Source organism: Nematolebias whitei, chromosome 4, assembly GCF_014905685.2.
Source record: "Nematolebias whitei isolate Nwh7 chromosome 4, NemWhi1, whole genome shotgun sequence".
Lineage (NCBI taxonomy): Eukaryota > Metazoa > Chordata > Actinopteri > Cyprinodontiformes > Rivulidae > Nematolebias > Nematolebias whitei.
In genome coordinates, this window is record NC_056501.1 from 35,248,865 (window position 1) to 35,269,811 (window position 20,947).

Below are 20,947 nucleotides of genomic sequence, written 5' to 3' on the forward strand. Positions count from 1 at the left end.
ATATATATATATATTTACTAGCCTTATTGCATATGTCACTTTACCTACACCAATATCAAGGACTTCATACATACGCTGTGTACATTCACTTCATATGCTGCTTTGCCACTTACTACAAATGTCAATGTCAGGACCTTCACTTCATTTCATTTTATTTTATAGATATACTTTTTTTTTTTAAATGATACCACTATAGTACAATTTAAGACAGTATCATACTTTTAGTATTTCATTTTATGCTTATGTTTATTAAATATTTTAATGTTAAATGGTTATTGTTGCACCGGGGTCTGAGAGTAATGTAATTTCAATCCTGTGTATGTCTGTACATATTGCAGTTTTTGACAATAAAGTGACTTTGACTAAATTTAAAGATGAGTTTACTTCAAAAATGGCATTTTCAGCTGATCCAAGCTGATCCCAGTGGTGTGAGGGTGGCTCAGTCGCTTCAAGAAACAAAGCAGATGTAAATCTCTTACCCTTTTCTCCGGTGTCTTCAATGGATTCTACAAAATAAATCAAATAAAACAGACCCAGTCAGGTTTAAGTTTTGCAAATAAGACATTTTTTTCTTCTAAACCCTTTGTCTGATAAGGAAATATACAGTATGTAGTCGTGGCAGAAATTCCAACGACCATCAACTTTCTTCAATAAAACTCAAGTATTGCAGCTTACGTTTGTGATCATCCAAGCTGAGAAAATGCATACAGTAACTGTATAAAACACATAAAGAGAACCCAGACCAGAATAATGGCACTTTGCCACTGTCTCAACTCTCATTGGTTCCACACCACACTAGTTAAGAGCCTACCCACTACCGGTGCCCACCCCCACTCAGCCCGGTTTATGGGACCACCTTGTTCGAGGTTCCAGTGGAACCTCGAACAAGGTGGAACAAGGCCCAGGATGACCTACCCAGCAAAACTACAAAACTACAAACTACATCTAGACCTCCACTTCCTCATTGTGTTGATGGATGGCACCACAAGAAATGAAATCATGTAGAGAGGGATATCAGAGATGATGTAACATGGCTACGCCTAGACTTATAAGCAGTGCCGCAATAAGCTAACAAAATTGAAGTCCGACTATAAGATGAATAAGGACCACAATGGGCAGTGACTCAAACAATGACTGTTGATTCTGCCCACTTTGCAATCTTGCCCACAGAGGGGGAAATAAGTCACAGAGGCAAATCACCTCCACCTGAGAAAAACTGATCAAACAATAGCCGAGTGGAGTCGCACTTATCAATGGCAAAGTGGCTTAAGTGTGCTGCTACCATATTGCCACCATGGTAACCACTCACCAGTGTCCCTCACTCCCTTTTGCTTCAAACTATCACTGCAAACTACACATTACTGATTGAGCATTTTCTTGTTAAAATGGTATCTGAGAGATGTCTAAAATGTAGACGAGCAAATAAGCTAGATCTTGTTAGACATCTAAATGTTTGAAACATATTATTCTATATGTGTGTGTGTGTGCACGGGTATGCACACGGGTGTGCGCACATGTGTGCGTGTGTGTGTGTGCGCCTGTGTGGCATGTGCATGTGTGTGTTACAGTATATTTGTTATATTGGGGTTACCAATCAAGTAACAATGCTCAGAAAATGGAAACTTGGGGAGACATGGGGGTAGGAGCTCACTGGTGAGTGCCTGGTGGTCGAGCCTTGGCTCCTGGGATTTGGGTAGGCCAAGCCCGATGGAATGACAATACACCACCTCTATGTGGACCCACCACCTGTGAGAAGTACCGTCAAGGTCAGGTGCTGTGGATGTCAGGAAGCAAGCATGGAAGAGTCCCTGGCCATTTTGATTCCTTGTAGCATAGTTCTATGTGGAATGTCACCTTCATGGCAGTGGCAAGTATGGAGCCAGATTTTGTGTGATTTTAAGCAATAATAACTAGATATACTGGTAGGGCTTACACACAGCACACAGCTTGGCTCTGTAACCCCATTTCTGGAGAGAGCCTGGACTTTCTCTTACTTTGGAGTTGTCCAGGAAAAGAAGCAGCAGGAGGATATGGGGATATTCACAAGGCCCTGGCTAAATACATCAGTGTTGCAGTTGTCCCTGGTGACAAGAGGGTTGCCTAGCTGTGGGTAGTGACCAAAAGAATGAGATTGCGGATACAGGCGGTTAAAATGAGTTTCCTCCGCAAGGTAGCTGGACTCTACCTTAGAGATAGGATGAGAAGTTTAGTTATCCGGGACAGATGAGGTTTTTTTTTATCTTTTTTTTCTTATTGATTGATCATGACCTAGATGACTGAGAATCTTCACTAGCATAACCCAATGGTGTTCACTTGCTGGACTTTTGTACTAGGCATGAGTTGTCTATAATGAACACTATACTTGAGCATAGCATTTTTCGTAAGCATACTTGGTACCAGGCCACCTTAGGCCAAAGGTTGATGATGGATTATGTAATTGTCAGACCTGCAGCCCTATACCTTTGTCACCTGGGTAAAAAAAAGGGGTAGAGCTGTCAATCAATCACCTCCTGGTGGTGAGCTGGATCTGGTGGTGGGGGAGGAAGCTGGACAGACCTGATAAACTCAAACATATAGTGAGGGTAAATTGGGAACATCCGGTCCATGCAACCTTCAACTCATACCTCCGGAGGAGTTTTTTTTGGTGTGTGTCCTGGAGGAGGTCGGGGACATGGAATCCAAATGGTTCATGTTCAGGACCTCTATGCAGACGTGGCTACCAGGAACTGTGGCCTGAAGGCCATTGATGCCTGCCATGGTGGCAAGCACAAGACCTTCTGGTGGACACCAGTGGTGATGAAAGCTGATAAGATGCAGAAGAAGGATTTCAGGATTTGGCTTTCCAGGAGAACTCCTGAAGCAGCTGACAGGTACAGGGTGGTCAGAAGGACTGCGGCTGCAGTGGTTCCCTATACAAACACTTGGGCATGGGAGGAATTCAGGGAGGTCATGGAGAAGGATTTTCAGTTGGCCTCAAGAAAGTTCTGGCTAACCGTTTGACAACTCAGAATGACATATCCATGTTGTCCTGCCAGTGAAAAAAAAAAACAGAGTCTGACAGAGTGTACTGTGTGTGTGTGTGTGTGTGTGTGTGCATGTGCGTGTGCATGTGTGTGTGTGTGTTTGATTAACAACACATGCAATAATGTTTATTGGTGTTTCTGTGGAAGCTTCTCCTCTCTGCACCCTGACCAAAAACTTCCAACAAATGGTTGGCATCAAACACACCACACAAACAGCTCAAAGGCTACCATTCAGTGCTTTAACAGAAAGTGGGTCAATCTCAGATTGCTCGAGGTAGAGTATTAAAACAAGACAACGAGATAAGATGAGGTGAAGCATCAGCTCATGATACGTTCACACAAATGGTCCCTTTGTGTCTGCGGAGCGAATGCTTGGAGGGCCTGAGCAGCTGCTGCTTGTTTTTGTCATCTGTCCGCACTGTGTGAGCAGAATGCATCACAGTTTTGTTCTTGTGATACAGCACATGGAAAAAGAAATAATGTTTTGCTCTGTGTTAACTGCAGCAGAGCAATTACAGATTTGTCTGTAATTAAAGGCCAAAGATTCCTTAAAGTAATGCATATTGTCGAATGCCTTTCATATAAGAGTTTTAAACTAAGGTAATCTTAGGTAAAAGGTGCAAAGTTGTAGTCATTTTGGTCATTTCTTGTAAATGACATGATCACAATGAACTAGACATGTTAGTGCTCACTGCTCAGAATATGTGTTGGTTATTAATCTCAGATACTGCCAAACCGAGTTTTAGGTCAGTATACAATTCATTGAGTTATAGCTCATTTCTATTTTCTAAGCTCTGATGACCATCTTAAAGTCTAACACCCACCATTTATTCATATTACATATCCAGCAAAATATGATAGAGGCAAAAATAAATACCCATCATCTGTGGCAAATGTTGAAAATAAATGTAAACTTGTTTAAAAAAAGGAGTTTGTGAGATTTTAAGCTATTGCAGGTGGTGCTTTGGAAGCAGCCCTTCATTTCCATACGAGTTGATGTCACGTCGGGCACTTCTATATATCAAAGTCAAAGTCAAAGTTTATTTATTTGTCGTTTGCACCATATGTGGTACATGTGGTTCCAGATGCAGGAAGAGGGCCACCTGCATCATGAAGGACCCCACTCACCCAGCACACACACTTTTTGCCCCACTCCCCTCAGGAAGGAGGTTAAGGAGCATTAAGTGGAGAATCACTAGACTGAGGAACAGCTTCTACCCTGAGATTGTTAGACTCATGAATATCTTAAAAATCACATCATGATGCTGATTTATTTCATGTTACTTTGTTCATTTGTACTCATCTGCTCACACAGACTCATGTTTGTGCTGTTGTTCGGTATATTGATTTTTTATGCTATTAGTGCGTTTTTAGTTAACATTTTTCTTAGTTCATATCTTAGATCTTATTACTGTTTTTGTTTTACATTTTAATACTTTTTATTGGATGTAATTGGGACCCTGTGTACACAATTTTGTTCCACCACATGTACAACATGTGGTGTGTATGACAAATAAAAAACCTTGAATCTTTGAATCCTTGAATGTGGTGGAACGAAATTGTGTACACAGGGTCCCAGTTACATCCAACAAAAGTAAAAATTGTAAAGAAAAACAGTAATAAGATCTAAGATATGAAATAAGAAATATGCTAAACTAAGAATACACTAAGCACTAATGGTAAAAAATAAAAAATAAAAATATGCCAAACAACAGCAACACGAACATGAGTCTGTGTGAGTAGATGAGTACAAATGAACACAGCAGCAACAAATATGGGATGTGATGTCATGCCAGAGTACCATACCATACCACTTTATTTATAAAGCACTTAAAACAGCAACAAGGCCAACCAAAGTGCTGTACAGACAAAACAACAGGTAACACACAAAGCAAAATACAAAATGAGGTAAATCAGAATATAGACATAAACCGATGCAGATAATGACGACTAACCAGTGTGGAGCATACAGGTTCAAAACACAGATCATCTGGTGTTGAAAGCTATTGAATAGTAGTGAGTTTTTAAACGGGACTTGAAAACCGAGAGGGAGGGGGCCTGTCTGACAATCAGAGGTAACTCATTCCAAAGTCTTGGTCCTGCTACAGAGAAGGCCCTGTCACCTCTGCGCTTAAGACGAGTTCCTGGAACAGTGAGGAGCAACTGGTCCGCTGACCTCAGGGAACGTGGTGGGACATACGGTTGTAGCAAATCAGAGAGATGGGGGGGGGGGGGGCGACACTGTTCAGTGATTTGTAGACATACATGATTATTTTGAACTGGATTCAAAAGTGAACCGGTAACCAGTGCAGTGAGGCCAAAACTGGTGTAATGTGCTCTCTTTTGCCTGTACTGGTTAAAAATTGGGCTGCTGCATTCTGGACCAATTGTAGTCGTGCAATGGAGGTCTGACTGATACCAAACAGGAGCGAATTGCAGTAATCAAGCCTAGATGTAATGAATGAATGTATTACTGTCTCCAGGTTCTTTTTGGACAATATGGCTTCAGTTTAGACAGCCACCTCAGTTGGAAGAAGCATGATTTAACAATTATGTTTACATGATTGTTAAGTTTCAGGGAAGGGTCCATTATCACGCCCAGATTAGTGACACTTTGTTTTTCTGACAGGGTTAGAGCGGAAAGGTCGATGCAGTGGTTTGTGATCGTGTCGTTGGGAGGGAACAACATGACTTCAGACTTCTTTTCATTGAAACTTAAGAAGTTTAAAGCCATCCAGTCCCTGATGTCAGCCAGGCAGTTGAGCAGCAGTTGAATAGAGCATGTACCATTGTTTCTTAGGGGGAAGTAAATTTGACAGTCATCGGCATAGAAGTGGAAGGGCATGTTGTGTTTCCGGAAAATAGCACCAAGCGGCAGCAGGTATAAAGAGAATAGGAGGGGACCCAGTATGGGGTAGGGAGTAGGGATAAGGTGTGATCACCAGATTTAAATTGTACACCAAGATTTGATTCTTTTTGACAAGAATATTTGTGGCAGGAGCAACATGCCAAAATGGTGTGTTACACAGTTCTGCAGAAATACAGCCAAGGAGGGACTTAAGATTCATTATTTCTGTAAAATCAAGGAACTTTAGGAGAAATGAATGAAATATGTCGATGTTAAACAGGCAGGTTTCATAGCACTGCCGCAGAAGAATGTTCTGAGTTTCAAAAATCTTTCAACTTGAGGATTACACGTTAGCAATGATGTAGGATCTGGATTTAAAGGAAAGTATAATACAAGACTGAGGAAAGATGCTGTGCCATCTATTCAGGCAGATCCACCCTGCACAGGAACTGGGAAACTTGAAGGATCTGACAGGAAAAGACCTGCCAGAAGCTGGTGTGTACATCAACATTAGGAAATGAGAAGTTCTACGGGTAAAACACTTGGTGCTTTTTCTAAGGTAGTTTAGCCAGGACCATCACAGGAACACCCTGGACAGGTTTTGAGTCCATCACAGGGACTCATAGAGACAAATGAGACAAACAACCATTCACTGTCTCACTCACACCTAGGGACAATTTAGAGTTACTAATCAGCATAACATTCACATTTTTGGTCTGTGGGAGGAAACTGGAGAACTTGGAGAAAACTCACGCAACATGAAGAGAACATACAAATTCCACCTCGAAAGGACCCCAACCGGGGTTTGATCCAACAACATGCTCACTTAGAGGCAACAGCTCTACCATTTAAAATGACTGAACTCAAACTATGAACCAGTTTTTGTGATGATAGTCCAAATATAACCAGAGTTATGATAAATAATTCACACCACATAATTTTCTGAAAATCATCGTCATATTTGAAACACGTTAGGGCGGAAGGTGGTAGCAACAAACAACACCCCATACCCTCTTGGCTATTACAACAACCCCCCCCCCCCCCCCCAACTACTGTCAAACAAACAAACAGACCACCATAACCTTATGCCCTAAGTTATTTGTTAAGCACACTTGCATGACCCAAATGCAAAAAAAAAAAAAAAACATAAAATCTTTGTCATCTTCTTGAGTGATTCTATCACAGTGGAGATGGTTACACCCAGAGCAGAGGGACTGAGATGAAACAGAATCCACTCGGAGTAAAAATATGAATTTATTTACGGTGTTTGAATATATACAGGTGGCACAGGGAGGATCTGAAAAAGGAGGAAGGTAAGTGTGGCTCTTCGTAGGTGGTGGTGAGGTTAGGAACAGATATTCTTTCCTTACAGGTTTCTTGGTGGTCTCGTGGTATTTAAGTGGAGAGTGGAGGATCCCAGGTGCGTATGGTCAGCAGAGGAGAAGATGTTGAGATGGTATTGGAGGTTATCATAGAGAATTGCAGGCAGGCAAGTGGTGAGCAGCTGAGGAGCTGGGTATGAATACAGCAGTTTAAAGGCAGGAGATCAGCAGCATGGATAATCAGCAGCACAGATAAGTTGAGGATCAGCACTCTGGGAGCACTTTGTTGATTTGTGCTTGTGGGTGGTGGAGGTGCTTTTATTGGCCATTGGTCAAGAATAAAAATTAATTAACACTAGGGGGTCCTTTTTCTGGTACAGCAGATTGAGACTGTTTGGATAGCACATTATGTTAAGTCAGTAATAAAGCTTGGCTATGTGGAACTTCCACTTGCCTGCTCAAATATTTATTATATTGAACTTGGTGTAATTCTTACACATGAACTCCTGCTGCACATCTCACTACATCTGGAGAACAAACTACCAGAACATTAAACTTTCTCCTCCTGATTTTGCCTCACAGTGGTCTCACACACACAGTGGGCGGCTGTGGCTGAGTGGTTAGAGCAATTGTCCTCCAATGCAAGAGTTGGGGGTTCGAATCCACCAGCAGTCACATGCAGAGGTGTCCCTGGGCAAAACACTGAACCTCTCATCGCCTCTGATGTGTGTCCCATCAGTGTATGAATGTGATAAAGCTCTGATTAGTCTTTTTAGAATGATTTGTTCAATTAGCTTTGTAGAGATCTAGTAGAGGGCAGCACGGTGGCGCAACTGGTAGAGCTGCTGCCTCTCAGCGAACAGGTCCCTGGTTCAAACCCCGGTCCAGGTGCCATCTGGGTGGAGTTTGCATGTTCTCTCCGTGCATAAATGGGTTTTCTCCGGGTACTCTGGTTTCCTCCCACAGACCAAAAATATGCATGTTAGGCTGATTGGTAACTCTAAATTGTCCCTAGGTGTGAGTGAGAGAGTGAATGGTTGTTTGTCTCGTTTGTCTCTATGTGTCCCTGTGATGGACTTGCGACCTGTCCAGGGTAGAGTGCTGTGTGAATGTGTAAATCCATCCATCTATTATCTTTACCCGTTTATTCCATTTTGGGTCACGGGGGTCGCTGGTGCCCATGTCCAGCAATCACTGTGCGAGGGGCGGGGTACACCCTGGACAGGTCGCAAGTCCATCACAGGGCCACATAGAGACAAACGAGACAAACAACCATTCACTCTCTCATTCACATCTAAGGACAATTTAGAGTTACCAATCAGCCCAACATGCATGTTTTTGGTCAGAGGGTGGAAACCGGAGTACCCAGAGAAAACCCACGCATGCACGGAGAGAACATGCAAACTCCACCCAGAAAGGCCCCTGGACCGGGGTTTGAACCAAGGACCTGCTTGCTGAGAGGCAGCAGCTCTACCAGTTGCGCCACTGTGCGGCCCTGAATGTGTAAATGAGGCACAGATTGTAGTGTAAAGCGCTTTGAGTTCTCGTGGCTCAATGAGACTACCTGTATAAATAAAGAGTAAATGAAAAAAAAAAAAGAGTATCTTGAAATAAGATAGAAAGGCGCTATATAAGTACAGTCCATTTACCATTTTTTCCTCTATTTTTTGGACTTTTGTTTCAAATGTTCTGACCTGCTGCCACATGGAGCGCAACATTGGAGACACCCATAGAAAGCAATAGTATCCAGGTCAGGACTGAGGGAGGTAGCCCGGTGTGTGAGCACTCCCAGCTTGGAGTAGGTCTAGGCTGAGAGTCATTAGAGTGGGACGGTGTGCCAGCACATAATGCTGATTGTGTACGTGGGAGTGGATATAAATCTGAGTCTGGGTGAAGTCTGGAAGTAATGGGCACAAATGCCAGTCATATATATTTTGTGCTTGTATATCAGACTGTGAGGTTGAGGATCAAGTTTTGTAACCTTGTAAAATAGCTGAGAATTTCTGCTTTGTGCTTATGTAAATAGAAATGTGTGTGTGTGTGGGGGGGAGACAGATTTGCATTTGTACAAAATAATTAAACAAGTTACAATTTTTAAAGATTTGTTTACAGATACAATTAAACAAAAATTGTGTAAAACTAACCCACTGCTTGTGAGTTTCATACTGCAAGTATCATCTCAGATGATTGGTCAATGTCATGTCAATCACGAGTTTAACAGTCCAGTCAGAGAAAAGATGGGTTTGGCTGTGTGTGTGTGGGGTGGGGGGGGGGGGGGTAAAACTTTACTGAGCTGCAGGTCCTGGAAGGGTAGTTACCTTATAGTTTACTGAAACAAAACCATTGTCCATATATAATTTTGAAAATTACGTTTGGTTACTATGGCTAGTTTTCAGTCATGTGACCCAATAGCCACACTCCATCCATCTATACATCCATCCATTATTTTCTACTAGTTCCTAAGTCAGGTCTTGGGAGCAGCAGTTTGAGCAGGGAATCCCAGACATCTCTTTCCACAGTCATCTCTTCCGGTTCTTCTGGGCGGACCCCAAGGTATTCAAAGGCCAATGGAGACATGTAGTCTCTCCAGCATATCCTTGGTCTTCCCTGGAGTCTCCTCCCGGTCGGATTTACCCGAAGCACCTCCCTAGAGATGTGCTCAGGGAGCATCCTTACCAGATTCCCGAACCACCTCAACTGGCTCTCTCAATGTGGAGGAGCAGCGCTTCTACTTTGAGTCTCTTCTAGATAACTGAACTTCTCACTATATCTCGAAGGAAGAGTCCAGCCAACCAATCAACAGATGAAACTCATTTCAACCACCTGTATCCATGATCTCATTCTTTCTGTCACTACCCAGAGTTTGTGGCCATAGGTGAAGATATAACATAGACTGACGGGTAAACCATAGGCATCGCAACCATTATATGTGAAGGGGAAGTGTCCCCTCCTAGGGGTTGAACGAGTATATAATTTTTAAACTCAACATTAACATAATAAAACCCGAGTAGAACTTGAGTATTTGATGACGTCATAGATCTCAAGATACAAAAATAAATAAATAAAACCGCAATAAAAGGTAATTATTTACAAAAATAAAGACCAACAAAACATTGGGAGCGTATATTATGCTCCTACCATTTATCATACTGCAAATAAGTCACAGGAAAAATTAAACTATTAGTTATTATTATTAAACTGCAAACGTGAAGAAACATGCAGCACGTCAGAAACGAAACTTAAAACAGTGGATGGGCGGTGAATTGGACCCGGTGTTACACCGTACTCTGTGACCTGCAACAGTGCAACACCACCCCCTACGGTCATATGGTGGTCACATAATATGACGTCATTACGGATACTCGACATTACATTTTTAACCTCGATAGAGGTCCTAGCAATCGATGTGTAGATTACTCGAGTACTCTATTGATGCCCTATCCCCTCCACATTAAAAAAAAAAGTTTATTTGGACCCCCCCACACACACACACACACACACACACACACTTTTACTATAAAACATTAGTTCAGTCGGCGCTGTTTCTCTTTCTTCGTGATCGAATCCATTCCACTTAAATAATAGGAGAATACTCAAACCACTAAAAATCCACTCCAGGCTTTCCTGGTTTACCTCTAACTCTCCACCAACCTGCACTGTTTCTCCTCTACATCTCTTCTTGCCTCTGCAGAAAACGTGCACAGGTGAAGGAGATGGAGACACCTTTGTGATGATCGCTCGCCAGTTTAGCGAGCTTAGTGTAGGCAGTTGTTGACCGGGGGGTTGATCATAAACATATATACATGGTTAGGAGGATGTTTGAGAGAAGTGGAGTGCTACATCTGTAGCATCTTAGCTAAGCAGTAACTGTAAGACGCTGCAGGTGTAAGAGACGCTGTGTGTTAAGGTGCATTAAAGTTGAAATGCACTGAGAAATCCTGTCCATACAAGTTATGAACAAAATCAGTGACAATGGGCAGCCCTGGCAAAGTCCATCTCCCACCCTGAAGGGGTTTGACTTACTACTGGCGATGTGAACCAAACTCTCACACCGCTTGTATAAAGACCGAGCAGCCCGTATCAATGGGCCCTCAATCCCATACGGCTGAGAAACCCCACGTGCCAGTTGGATTAAAAATGTTTGGGAACTATTCCTTTCACCTCCCAACAAAATCACTGGTTGAGGTCAACAGCACCCCACCTTCACTGAACACAGTGTTACTAAAGCACTGTTTGTTCCTTCTCAGCCATCTGATGGTTTGCCAGAATCTCCTTGGAGCCAACTGAGAGTCTCTATCCAAGGTCTCACCGAACTTCTCCCACATCCGAGCTTTTGCCTCAGCAACAGCAAAGGCTATGGACCGATTTGCCCTCCAGTACTCCTCAGCTGTCTCTGGAGTCCCACCAGTCAACAAAGCCCAATAGGACTCTTTCTTCAGCTTGGCAGCCTCCCTAGCCCAGTGTGTCCACCACAGAGTTCATGGATGGCCACCACAAAAAGTACCAACAACCTTGTGGCCACAGCTCAAGGCAGCCACTTCAACAATTCAAGCATGGACCATGGCCCACTCAGACTCAATGTTCCCCACCTCAGATGGGATGATGTTAAACCTCTCCCAGACTTGTGAGTTGAAGATCTTTCTGATGGGTTCTTCTGCCAGGCATTCCCAGCAAACCCTCACTACATGTTTGGGTCTACCAGTTCTGTCCAGTATCTTCCCCATCATTTGATCCAACTCACTACCAGATGGTGATCTGTTGACAGGTCAGCTCCTTTCTTCACCCGAGTGTCCAAAGCAAATGGCCGCAAATCAGATGACACAACTACAAAGTCAATCACTGATCTATGACCTAGGGTGTCCTGGTGTCAAGTTCACTTATGGACACCCTTATGTTAGAAAATTGTGTTTTTGATGGACAAACTATGACTTGCACAGAAGTCCAACAACAGAATACTGCTCAGATTCAAATCAGAGAGGTCATTCCTCCCAATCACACCCCTCCAGGTCACACTGTCATTATTCATGTTGACATTGAAGCTCGCCAAAAACTCATATTGACAGAAAACAGCAAGGAGCTCAGTGTCCATTGCCCGGAGGTGAGTTCCGGAGGTGAGTTATGGTGTCACCACCCTGGAGCCAGGCCTGGGGGAGAGGCTTGTCAGTGAGCACCTGGTGACCAGGTCTCTACCCATGGGGCCCGGTCGGGCTTAACTCTAACAAGCAAAAAGGGGTTTCCCTTTCTGTGGGTCCACCATCTGCAGGAGGGGCCATACAAGTAAATGGACGGTAAATGGACTGTACTTATATAGCATCTTTCTATCTTATCAGGATACTCAAAGTGTTTTACACTACAATTTTGCTCTCATTTACCCATTCATACAGCACTCTACTAGATCTCTACAAAGCTAATTGAACAAATCATTCTAAAGAGACCAATCAGAGCTTTATCACATTCATACACCAATGGGACACATATCAGAGGCAATGAGGGGTTCATTGTCTTGCCCAGGGACACGTCCGCATGTGACAGCTGGTGGAGTCGAACCCCCAACTTTTGCATTGGAAGACAACTGTTTTAACCACTCAGCCACAGCCGCCCACAAGTTAGGTGCATGATGCCATAGGCAATGGCCAAAGGCTGGCTTATGGCCAAATGGCTGACCCTGGCTTACCAAAGCGGGCAGCACGGTGGCGCAACTGGTAGAGCTGCTGCCTCTCAGCGAACAGGTCCCTGGTTCAAACCCCGGTCCAGGTGCCTTCTGGGTGGAGTTTGCATGTTCTCTCCGTGCATGCATGGGTTTTCTCCGGGTACTCCGGTTTCATCCCACAGACCAAAAACATGCATGTTAGGCTGATTGGTAACTCTAAATTGTCCCTAGGTGTGAGTGAGAGAGTGAATGGTTGTTTGTCTCGTTTGTCTCTATGTGGCCCTGTGATGGACTTGCGACCTGTCCAGGGTGTACCCCGCCCATCGCACAGTGATTGCTGGACATGGGCACCAGCGACCCCCGTGACCCAAAATGGAATAAACGGGTAAAGATAATGGATGGAATGGATGGGCTTACCAAAGCTGGCTCTTAGGACATGGAATGTGACCTCTCTGGTGGGGAAGGAGCCTTAGCTTGTGTGTGAGGTTGAGATGTACTGACTAGATATAGTTGGTCTCAACTTGACTCACAGCATGGGCTCTGGAACCAATCTCCTTGAGAGGGGCTGGACCTTACTGCTAGCTACCTTGACAGGCAAAACATTATGGTTCACAATTATGAGCAATGTGTAATTCAGCAGAAAAACCATCCATCCATCCATTTTCTTTACCTGCTTATTCCATTTTGGGTCACGGGGGTCGCTGGTGCCCATGTCCAGCAATCACTGTGCGAGGGGCGGTGTACACCCTGGACGGGTCGCAAGTCCATCACAGGGCCACATAGAGACAAACGAGACAAACAACCATTCTCTCTCTCATTCACACCTAGGGACAATTTAGAGTTACCAATCAGCCCAACATGCATGTTTTTGGTCAGAGGGAGGAAACCGGAGTACCCAGAGAAAACCCACGCATGCACGGAGAGAACATGCAAACTCCACCCAGAAAGGCCCTGGACCGGGGTTTGAACCAAGGACATACTCACTGAGAGGCAGCAGCTCTACCAGTTGCGCCACCGTGCTGCCAGCAGAAAAACCGTTTTGTCTAAAACAGGTTATCTTAAAGGAACACCATCCTGCATGTTTTAGTTGTTTAACTGCTCCAACACACCTGATTCAGTGATTTAATTACTTCAAGTTCTGTCGAAGCCTGTTAATCATCCAGTCATTTAAACCAGGCTTGTCAAAGCAGGGAAACAACTAAAACATGCAGTATGGTGGTCCTCAAGGACCAGAGTTGAGAACCACTGCTCAAAAACACAAATAGATGTCGCTGAACAGGAGCTCTGACATCCATCCATCCATTATCTTTATCCGTTTATTCCATTTTGGGTCACGGGGGTCGCTGGTGCCCATGTCCAGCAATCACTGTGCGAGGGGCGGGGGTACACCCTGGATGGGTCGCAAGTCCATCACAGGGCCACATAGAGACAAACGAGACAAACAAACATTCACTCTCTCACTCACATAGGGACAATTTAGAGTTACCAATCAGCCTAACATGCTTGTTTTTGGTCTGTGGGAGGAAACCGGAGTACCCGGAGAAAACCCACGCATGCACGGAGAGAACATGCAAACTCCACCCAGAAGGCCCCTGGACCTGGGTTTGAACCAGGGACCTGTTTGCTGAGAGGCAGCAGCTCTACCAGTTGTGCCACCGTGTTGCCCGGAGCTCTGACAGACATTGCCAATTACAGAGAAGTAAAAAAATTAATAAATCATAGAATCACAAATTGACAAAGTTTGTATTTTTTCCCCACATCACACTTTCACTTCACTTTTCACACTTTAATAGATACATGTTCTTTAAATGAAACAGGGTGCCTACTCACGACTGATCATCATCCAATTCATTCAACCTTTATTTATACAGATTAGCTCCATTGCGCCTTGGGGACTCATTTACAAGAGAGACCTGAAGGGAGACCTGAAGAGAGACCTGAAGAGACACCTGAAGAGAGACCTGAAGAGAGACCTGAAGGGAGAGCTGAAGAGAGACCCATTGATTGAAAACAACTGACTCTAATTTCACCTTCAAACTCACTAATCCTGGAGGTTCACATACTTATGTTACTCACAAATATGTAATATTGGATAATTTTCCTCAAAAAATAAAGACTAAGTATGAAGTTTTTGTCTCGTTTGTTTAACTGGGTTCTCTTCATCTACTTTTAGGACTTGTGTGAAAATCTGATGATGTTTTAGGTCATATTTATGCAGAAATATAGAAAATTCTAAAGGATTCACAAACTTTCAAGCACCACTGTATATCTGGACAATGATTTAGTTTCCCTACACATAAAGTAATATTACTTCCCTTCCAGGATCTGCAGCTCAGTAAAATATCACCCCAACAGCCAAACCCATCTGTTCTCTGATTGGATTGTTAAATTTGTTATTGACATGACATTGACCAATCAGCTGAGAGGAAGAACATCCGGTCATAATTCATACTTACAATATGAAAAACATGCAGAGTTTTACACGTTGTTCTTGTTTATTTGTATCTGTACACACATCTTGAAAAAATAGTAACTTTAATTATTTTTTATAAACGCAAATTTTTCTGACACACATGCACACATGCATTTCTATCTACACAAGGATTCCTTAGATAAAAAAAACTTTACTAATTGGCTTTTATGTATGTGAATGTTCCTGTAAAGTGCCCTGAGACAACTTTGTTGTGATTTGGCGCTATATAAATAAACTGAATTGAATTTAATTGAATTGAACAAGCACAAAGCAGAAATGCTCAGCTATTTTATTTAACAAGGTTACAAAAGTTACAAAACTTCATTCACAAGCTCGCAGTGATTTACAAACACAAAATAGTTTGTATAGGAAGACTTTAAAGTGATGGAGGTGCAATAACAATATGTTCTGTGACGTCAGGAGCATTTATTTAAAGCTTCACAATTATTAATAAAATGAACGCTTTAGGTGAAAACATTAAAAAATGTTTGACATGCTGTCATAACTGTCCATGCCTGTCTTCTACCCCCCCCCCCCCACACACACACACACACACACACAAGAACACACACAAGAACACACACCCACATGCACACACAGCTCTTACCTATGCAGAGCTGCAGAACAAACGCATAGTAGGACCAGGCCACTATGAGGACGATGAACAGGACTGGGATCCAGTACAGGACTCTCTGGCAGCCCCTCCTGATGCTCCTCGGCCGACACGGTGCCATGGTGGTCTACAGGAAGCGGCTCATCCCTCTGTCCGTGCGTGTCAAGGTTTGTGTTGTAGTGAACTGTCAGTGCATGTTAAATGTGGGTCTAATGGGTCGGAACATCCTCCCTGCAGCTCGGCTCTCCACAGCGCCGCCTCTCTGCTGCGTCCCGACGCGTTGCCATGACGTCCGCGGGACGCAGCAGACCTGGCACATTTCTCTGCGCGCGCACAAGGGGGTTCATTAGGTTCAAACTCAGCGGCGCCGAGAACGCGCGCGCGCACACACGTGTGCGGGAATACCTTCTCCGGATGCAGTGCAGATTAATACCAAACACAAAATGCGCCTTGACCAAGACATTTCATGGATCCTGCTCAGAGCAAGGAGAGAAATCATTTTGTCCATGTAGCACACAGATTATTATTATTATTAATATTATCATTACTATTACACAATTATGATATTGTTTTCATAGCTGTGTATGTACGTTATATTTGTATAGTACATGTAGCCAATGTTATGTGGATTATGTTACCCCCACACAGAATATTTTTATTAATATTTCATTTACACAATTATGCTGCTGAGCTTGAACAGACTGACGCGGAATTCTGCAGAAATGCAGACTATTTGACCTTAGTTACACAAAAAAGATCATCACCACAGAGAGGGACACAGGATTAAATAGACTGAACTGACATGGTCATACTCCAGGACCTCCCACCAAAATCAGGAAGGTTGGCCGGTATGAGTATGAATATAAGTATGGAATATGAATATAAGTATAGAGTATGAATATAAGTATAGAGTTTGAATATAAGTATAGAGTATGAATATAAGTATAGAGTATGAATATAAGTATAGAGTATGAATATAAGTATAGAGTTTGAATATAAGTATGAGCAGGGCCAGAGTGGGACTCATTTTCAGCCCTGGAGTTTCATGCCTCAGACTGGTTCACTTTAGGTCACGGCCTATTATTAAAATCATGTTGTTATAACCTTACATAAGGGGCAATTGTAGAATATACCCTTTAGGGGTGTTTAGCCCCCATTGCTTGAATATGACATCAGTCAAAAGCATTTGTAATGTGTTGGGGGGGGGGGGGGGGTTCTGGGACTCTCCCATAAAATTTTTTAACGAAGTAGATGCCATTTCCTGCATTTTGGTATAGTTTAACGGTTGTTTAACATCCATCCATTATCTTTACCCATTAATTCCATTTTGGGTCACGGGGGTCGCTGGTGCCCATGTTCAGCAATCACTGTGCGAGGGGCGGGGTACACCCTGGACAGGTCGCAAGTCCATCACAGGGTCACATAGAGACAAATGACACAACCATTCACTCTCGCACTCACACCTAGGGACAATTTAGAGTTACCAATCAGACTAACATGCATGTTTTTGGTCTGTGGGAGGAAACTGGAGCACCCGGAGAAAACCCATGCATGTACGGAGAGAACATGCAAACTCCACCCAGAAAGGCCCCTGGACCGGGGTTTGAACCAGTTGTAGGGCCAAGAGACAAACATGTAGCATTAACAGTACGAACAACATTCACAAATTGTTTCTATAAGAACATTATCAAATATTTTACTTGAACGGTATCACTCCACCCACGAGCAAATGTAACCCAGGTTGAGCTCAGACAAACAAACACGATAGCTGTAATGATGGATGTAGTGAAGCTCACTGCATTACCTGAGACATTTAGTGAGGCATATCTGCCTTATCAGCCAACACCAAGTCAAAGAAGACTAGCAAAAATAATAACAATAATAAATATAAAAATAGCTGTAATAAATTCTAACCTACTCATAACGGGATGTTTTCATGCCACAGAGCGACACAGTGTGTGTGTGTGGGGGGGGGGGGGTGTCCTCCCTCAGAATTTTGAATGAGGTAGATGCCATTTCCTGCATTCTGGTGTGTTTTACAAATGTTTAGTAGATTAGCATGAAACAAAAGATGTAAACTCAACTGAAATCTCTGACTGCAAAGTGTTTGTAATGAAAAACCGCTGCAGCTCTGCAGGTAAGGGACGTTCACTACAGGACAAACTGAGGTATCTGGTCAGTTGCTGACATGCCTACTGGATTGATTGACAGGTGGGTCAAAGATTCAGCTACAGAAAAAAAAAAGATCCGTTTTACTTGCCTGTTTAGGACTGTCATCATTTATTCCATATTTAGTCAAGTCAGATTAATTTATAGAGCACATTGAAAACAGAAGCTGCTACCAAAGTGCTTAACAAAAAGATCACAGCATCAAATAAGATATTACAGCATATAGAAAACATAAAAATACAAATTCCTAAGAATGGTTTCATTTTTCAGGGATGCTGAGTAGAGCTGTCATTTTTATCCCAAACCCGGAGCCCGGCCCAACCCAGATTAGGGCCAGTCCATAATAATGTGCTTAATGTGCTGGCTGGGCCAGTGTCAGGATTTTGATTGCATCAGCAGAGGTGTGCGGCTGATGATCCAATTATATGGCAACATGGCTTGCCATACTTTCACCAGCTGCACGCAGCCATTTGACCACATGCTGATCGGCCTTGAAAGAGGTAAAAAGTTCATTTAAGCTTCAAATGGACTACTGCCAGGCAGCAATCCATCCAAAGCCCAAATGGACATTCATTCAGCTGCTGCACTCAGCGAACGCGTGTGGCTGACGACCCAAACAGGTGAGATCACAAAATATCCGACATGTCAGAGCATGGTCCATGTCTGAATAATGCAGCAGAAGCAGGGATTTAATGTGCTTTGACGGCCATGAAAGGACAAATAACCCCTCAGCTCCGATCTTCTGTCCCCTCATTAATAACTATAAGCAGTCAAAGCTTAACTAAAAATGTTGGTGGGGGGGTTTGTTAGGTTCGGACCTGTAATTACTGTCAATTCCATCAGGTCGGATGGGGTTCAGAAACAATGGCTACGGGCTGGGGCTATCAGGTTTTATCAATGTCGACCCCCACGTGAGCAGACCGATTCAATAAAGACAGTCAGGACTAGAAAAGGTAAGTGAACTTTATTTACAGGTGAATCTTGTCGTCGCAGCTGTAAGGGAGAAGAGGAATAGGTGAGTATGGGTTCTGGTTGTCTCTTTGAATGTTTTAATTCTTGAAGATAGATAATTGACTCCTTACTGTTTGTGTTGTAGGTGGAGGCCGAGAAGGAGAGGAGAGGTCCTGGGCTTTTGTAGGAGATCCAGTCCTGAGGTATTTGGAGGTGGAGAGAGGAGCAGGTTGACCCAGTTGAGAATGCTTTAATGGTGGTTGTTGAAGGGACACCGTTGATCCACAGGTGGAGTCCAGTGGAGCGATGAGATCCTAGGGAGGATCTGAAGAGGCAGGCCGTGGAAGGTCCTGGAGGAGTCACAGTTGGTGAGAACCAGCTGTAACAAAGGTTAGTCGGCTGTACATGAATTACCATTTGGTAGATGATGTCCCAGCACTGAAGAGGTGTCTGGCAGGTGCTTAAATACCCATCAGGCAGTCCTCCTCAGAGCAGCAGCAGGTGGAGTGAGTTGAGGTTAACTGGCTGTGGAAGGAAGAGTGAGCGACAGGCAAAAAACCCAGGAATCCCACAGGGGCCAGGTCGGGTTGGATCTTTATGGCCCAAATGCAACTCTAGTGCTGAGTTAAAATTTAGGGGTGCTTGAACACCCCATAAAGAGGCTAAAACTGAAGCTAGTTCATATTTATAAATGCTTTTAAACACTTTATGTGTGAATTATAAGTGTATTAGGTGCAGGATCATTTCTCATCTACTAGTTGTTTAGTATATCCCACACCGCGGTCAGGTGCACCTCCTCATCCTCCTCCCTGCTCTGCACCGTGGGACATCAAGCGCTTCTCTAAGTTTTTGGCCACGCTTAGAAAAAAACTGCCTAATATTTAACATTTTGTCACTGGTTTAGAGAGTTGCTCTCAATCTTCCTGCTCAGTTCAGAAATGCGTCCTGGTCTCTCCGACATCGTTTCAAAAACTCACTGCACGACAAATATCTTCATAAGCCAAGATCGTTGTATTCATTGCAGTTCAAGTGAAAGTTCAGATAACTCCTGCAGTGATTCACACATCAGATTATTCACAAAAGCGCAGGAAATTATGCGCAGTGCTAAACCTTTAATTATATTTTTGTGTTTTTTAATAAAATCACCCATGAATTTGAACTTTTAGGGGTGGAGTATTTTTTATGAGTGGAAGCAAAAATGCAAAGTGACAGCTCTGATGTGACATTACAAACTCATTATGTTTAAAACTAGTATTTATGTAATTATTTTCAGAATATATATATCCCAATAAAGGCTGTATTCGTTCAAGGCAGGCAAATTTGTTAATAACTTTATTATTATTAGGCATGAGGGTTACCAGATCCAAGCAATAGGTATACAAGTATGGAGTATGACTATAAGTATGGATTATGAATATAAGTATGTTTATGAATATAAGTATGGAGTATGAATATAAGTATGGAGTATGAACATAAATATGGATTATGAATATAAGTATGGAGTATGAATATAAATATGGATTATGAATATAAGTGTGGAGTATGACTATAAGTATGGCTTATGAATATAAGTATGTTTATGAATATAAGTATAGAGTATGAATATAAGTATGGAGTATGAATATAAATATGGATTATGAATATAAGTATGGAGTATGAATATAAATATGGATTATGAACATAAGTATGGAGTACGAATATAAATATGGAGTTGAATATAAGTATGGAGTATGAATATAAGTATGGAGTATGAATATAAATATGGAGTATGAATATAAATATGGAGTATGAATATAAATATGGGGTATGAATATAAATATGGAGTTGAATATAAGTATGGAGTATGAATATAAATATGGATTATGAATATAAGTATGGAGTATGAATATAAATATGGA

The 20,947-nt window shown here is 42.7% G+C and overlaps 1 protein-coding gene across 2 annotated transcripts in view; it reads right to left on the reverse strand.

Moving 5' to 3' along the window:
- The window catches only part of zdhhc2 (zinc finger DHHC-type palmitoyltransferase 2), a 45,487-nt gene extending 29,437 nt beyond the window's left edge, over positions 1-16,050 (reverse strand). For both annotated transcript variants that reach the window (XM_037676005.1, XM_037676006.1), the window contains exons 1-2: positions 15,924-16,050; positions 480-506 (exon numbers count right to left, since the gene is read on the reverse strand). In XM_037676005.1, coding sequence (XP_037531933.1) covers positions 480-506; positions 15,924-16,050 — 154 coding nt within the window. The remainder of the gene's footprint in view (positions 1-479; positions 507-15,923) is intronic.
- Positions 16,051-20,947: the final 4,897 nt, after the last annotated feature.